A 4,161-nucleotide genomic window follows, 5' to 3' on the forward strand; every position below is an offset into this window, starting at 1 on the left:
GGTATGTGTCAAGTGTCAGCTTGGCTCAGGTGCAGGCAGTCTCACTTCTGAGTCACTTACTGTGTGAGCTCATAATATGGGCTGACAGTTCAGTGCAGTACTGAGGGAGTGCTGCAATGTTGAAAGTTCCATCTTTCAGAGGGTTGTTAAACCGCTGTCCTGTCTGCCAGTTCAGATGGATGTAAAATATTCCATTGCACTATTCAGACGCCCAATTTGACTCTGGATTGAAGTCACTGGAAGATAAATTCGGAGGGAGGGGTATAAAACGGGCGGCTGACCTGAACCCGCCCTGTTCCCACCAGGCAGCTTAGGTTAAAATTACTCCCAAAGCCTTGCAACAAAGTTCTGTTGAAGGGTTGCACCCAAACATTAATCTTAGATGCCGATTAACCCAAATTACAAACATTTTCCATTCTCAATGCGCAAGAAGTTACTATTGTTTCTAATAGGACATGGGTGTTTAACACATATGTATGACTTTTTTCTGTCTATATTAAGCTATTCATAATACTCCCTATTTCATATCAAATTCCATGAATGCAGTGCGAGCAATGTTAATTCATTCCCACCATGGACCATTCTCCTCACCCCAGAAAAAGTACCTGTGACTTGTCTATCAGGAAATAAACCACCACGGGTATGGTAGTGTAGTGGGTGTGTTACTGGATTAGTGATCCAGAGAGCGTGAGTTCAAATCCCTTCCAGTGCGCTATATGCGGCCTTATACGTGCGTTCAGGTTCAGTCTCTTCTCCCGTCAGCGCACCCACAACAACAGAGACTCCATGGGTCTGAAATTGGGGTGAAAGTGCAAGATGGATAATTGTGTGTATGCCCCTTTGCCCCAATACTCTAAAATTCCCTGCCTAAGTCTCTCCACCTCCTTTAAAACCCATCTCTTTGACCTCACCCCTCCTAATATCTTTCTTTGGTTTAATGACTATTCATTTCCGATGGTTCCTCTGTGGCGTTTCTCTACATTAAAGGCACTATATAAATGCATGTTGTTATGTTACGGGTTGGTACATTAACAAACTATGCCACCAACTGTCTTCTAATTCATTACTTTTTGCTCTCATCAAATGGTACAATATTAGGCTCTTGTCCGTTTGCTGACATGAACATTTACTCAATTTCTTTGTAATTTAAAAAAGATTACATTTCTTAAAAAAATTGTGTGGCAGTGCCAATAACTCTTTAACTGAGTCTCAGTTCTGGCTTCCGGTGATCAGTATCCAGTGTCTTATTTTTCACTAGAATCAACTCGAAAATAGCCACATGATTAGAACAGAAACCCTGCTTCTGCACAGGTAAATATTAAAGGCACATAACTCCACCGCATGTACATTTGTGAGCCTTCCCTGAGTATGTGGCATTTCATCAAAGTAAAATGGAATGGGAGGTTGACTCTCCCGGGGAGTTTATGTTTTAATTCTGCTGCAGCCATCAGTCCCAGCAAGGTGACTGCTGACATCTCACACTCAATATCAAAGCACGATGGCATGCTGGTGAATATCATACCCAGCACTCCTCAAACTCATTACTCAGGCAAGCGCTGGCTCAAATCTCATTACTAGAGAAGACTTCACTCCCAGTGAGTGGTACTATATAAAATACCCAGAGAAGGAAACTTTCAATTTCATTTTTATTTAGGAAATAGCACTTAAACAGCACTTGCATATTCAGAGAAGGAAGCTGTTTATAACAGTAAAGAACAACTTCTGCTGTCGAAGATGTATATATAAAATCAATTGTCCTGAAGATATTGGGATCCCAGCTCTCTTGTTTGACTTTCTGCTGGTGCTGCAGTTATGGAGAGACAAGTATATTGACTTGCTGTCTTGAATAATGCAGCAGTAGCTGGGGACATACTATTAGAATGGAGAATTATCTGATACTAGGTACAGAAAAATGCATTCTACGTTCTCCCTGTTGGAGGCATCTTCTCTCGCACAGCCATTTTGTCTCTCTGTTCAGCTGCTTGTCTTGCAAAAAGATTGTGACTAATTAACGATCATTCAAATCAGATTCAAATTATAGCCAATCCTGTAACAATCCAGGACAGGTATTTTAGACTCCATTGGCCTTATCATCTCACCATTGCACCAGATGCTGCAAACTAGACTGCTTACATCTTTTTCCATTTTCTAAATCTATTTGTAACCCTGACCGTGCCTCATCACTTCCTAAATAAAAAGGCGTACTGACTTGCCAGCTCCAGGAAAAAGACAGTGGTGCCCACCATGCTGGAGCCTCTGCTAAAAGCTCAGACATCCGCCATGAGAGCTCACACTGCTGTTATAGGAGCTCACACTGCTGTTATAGGAGCTCACACTGCTGTTATGGGAGCTCACACTGCTGTTATAGGAGCTCACACTGCTGTTATGGGAGCTCACACTGCTGTTATAGGAGCTCACACTGCTGTTATGGGAGCTCACACTGCTGTTATGGGAGCTCACACTGCTGTTATAGGAGCTCACACTGCTGTTATGGGAGCTCACACTGCTGTTATGGGAGCTCACACTGCTGTTATAGGAGCTCACACTGCTGTTATGGGAGCTCACACTGCTGTTATGGGAGCTCACACTGCTGTTATGGGAGCTCACACTGCTGTTATAGGAGCTCACACTGCTGTTATGGGAGCTCACACTGCTGTTATGGGAGCTCACACTGCTGTTATGGGAGCTCACACTGCTGTTATAGGAGCTCACACTGCTGCCATCCCGGCTCTTGTAACCTAGTGCTCTCTTGTCCTGTTTCACTTGGTCCATAAGGAAGGAGACATAGGTGTTCCTCCTGGAGTAGGGAGCTTTGATCACTTCCCTGTTGCCACAGTGGACTGAGTGATGCTGCTGATGTAACCTCCTGAAGCCTGGATCAACCTCATGGCCACAGGCTGTGCTATCCATGCCCTGGTTTAGGGCTGCAGTTGCTGTCTTACAGCCTCCATGTTGAAGCACAGGTGCCCCACATATTGCCACTCGGTCAGGTTGAGGTAGGAAAAGTGTTCCCTGAAGACCCGCTGTGGGTAGGGCCTCCTGCCCTGTGCCCTCTTCCACCTCTTTCTTCTCCCAGCTGCTCCTGCGGTTTACTTTGCCACTCCTCCTCCTCCTCCAGCCCCAAAGGCAGACCTACCAGACCACCCGTGACTGAAATGAAGTATTTGCAAGGCAGACAAGTAGTCCAGCACCAGGAGAAAGTTGATCCCAGAACTCACAGGTCATCGGGGGAAGGGAGAAAATAGCCAAAAATAAAAGCCTAGAAGTTGACCAGCAGTCCAACAGAGCAAACCAGCAACTAACCTGAATGGAGTGGACCAATCCTTTAAATAGTGCTGCTGCTGGGTCCCTGCTGACTGTTAGTGTCATGATTTGCTGGGCAAGTTTATCTCCTGGCGAGTCAGGCACTAGGCCAGACCAATATCACAAAAGGTTCCTACAATCAATATTTCAATATTATAATAAGCTCTTTGAATACTTCTGGCACGTGCTCTGGACGCCTACAGGGGCGGTCAATCCAATATGGCGGACGGTGCACTCCTGATTTGGGCACAAGCACCGTGCATCACATTGGATCCTCAGGTGCTCGGTTCACGCCTGAAAAGTTGGGCGCGATCCAATTTCTGGGCCATTGATTTTTAATTCTTTCCTTATTCCCATTTGTGGCTCAGCTTCCATCCTCTGAGAAAACAGCATGGTCTAGAGAGCTTAAAATATTTGGTTTCTACTCCAGAGTCCACATAACATCTTGCATTTGATCCTACCAGTGTTCCTAGACTCTCCTTTAGTACCTTGGAATATTTATCTCTGGAGTTCCTGGGGCTTCCCAGAATGTCCTATAAATGTTTCTCTAATGTAGTCTAATTTCTGATAGACTCAGTAGCATTCTTACCTCTGGGTCAAAGGGTTATGGGTTCGAGCCCTACTCCAGGACTTGAGTGCACAGTCTTGCCTGGTACTTGAGTGGAGTACTGAGAGAGTGCTTTCTTTGATATGAGATGTTAAACTTATGCCTGCCTGTTCAGATTAATGCCAAAGATCCCATAGCACTATTTGAACAAGAGCTAACGTTCCTCTGTCAACCAACATCACTAAAACAGATTAACGCTCATTTATCTCAACAACAACGACTTGCATTTATATAGAACTTTTAACATAGTA

General features: G+C 44.6%; 1 protein-coding gene across 1 annotated transcript; it reads left to right on the forward strand.

Annotated features, from left to right (window-relative positions):
- Positions 1-2,244: 2,244 nt before the first annotated feature.
- Positions 2,245-2,742, forward strand: LOC137333186 (cuticle protein LPCP-23-like). Its single transcript, XM_067997369.1, has one exon. It carries the CDS (start codon positions 2,245-2,247, stop codon positions 2,740-2,742), a length of 498 nt encoding a protein of 165 aa, XP_067853470.1.
- The last annotated feature ends 1,419 nt before the right edge of the window (positions 2,743-4,161 follow it).

Source organism: Heptranchias perlo, chromosome 15, assembly GCF_035084215.1.
Source record: "Heptranchias perlo isolate sHepPer1 chromosome 15, sHepPer1.hap1, whole genome shotgun sequence".
NCBI classification, from domain to species: domain Eukaryota; kingdom Metazoa; phylum Chordata; class Chondrichthyes; order Hexanchiformes; family Hexanchidae; genus Heptranchias; species Heptranchias perlo.

What these genes read in the sequence shown, in the direction of transcription:
- LOC137333186 (XM_067997369.1), top strand. Translation starts at nt 2,245, where the DNA reads ATGCTGGAGCCTCTGCTAAAAGCTCAGACATCCGCCATGAGAGCTCAC.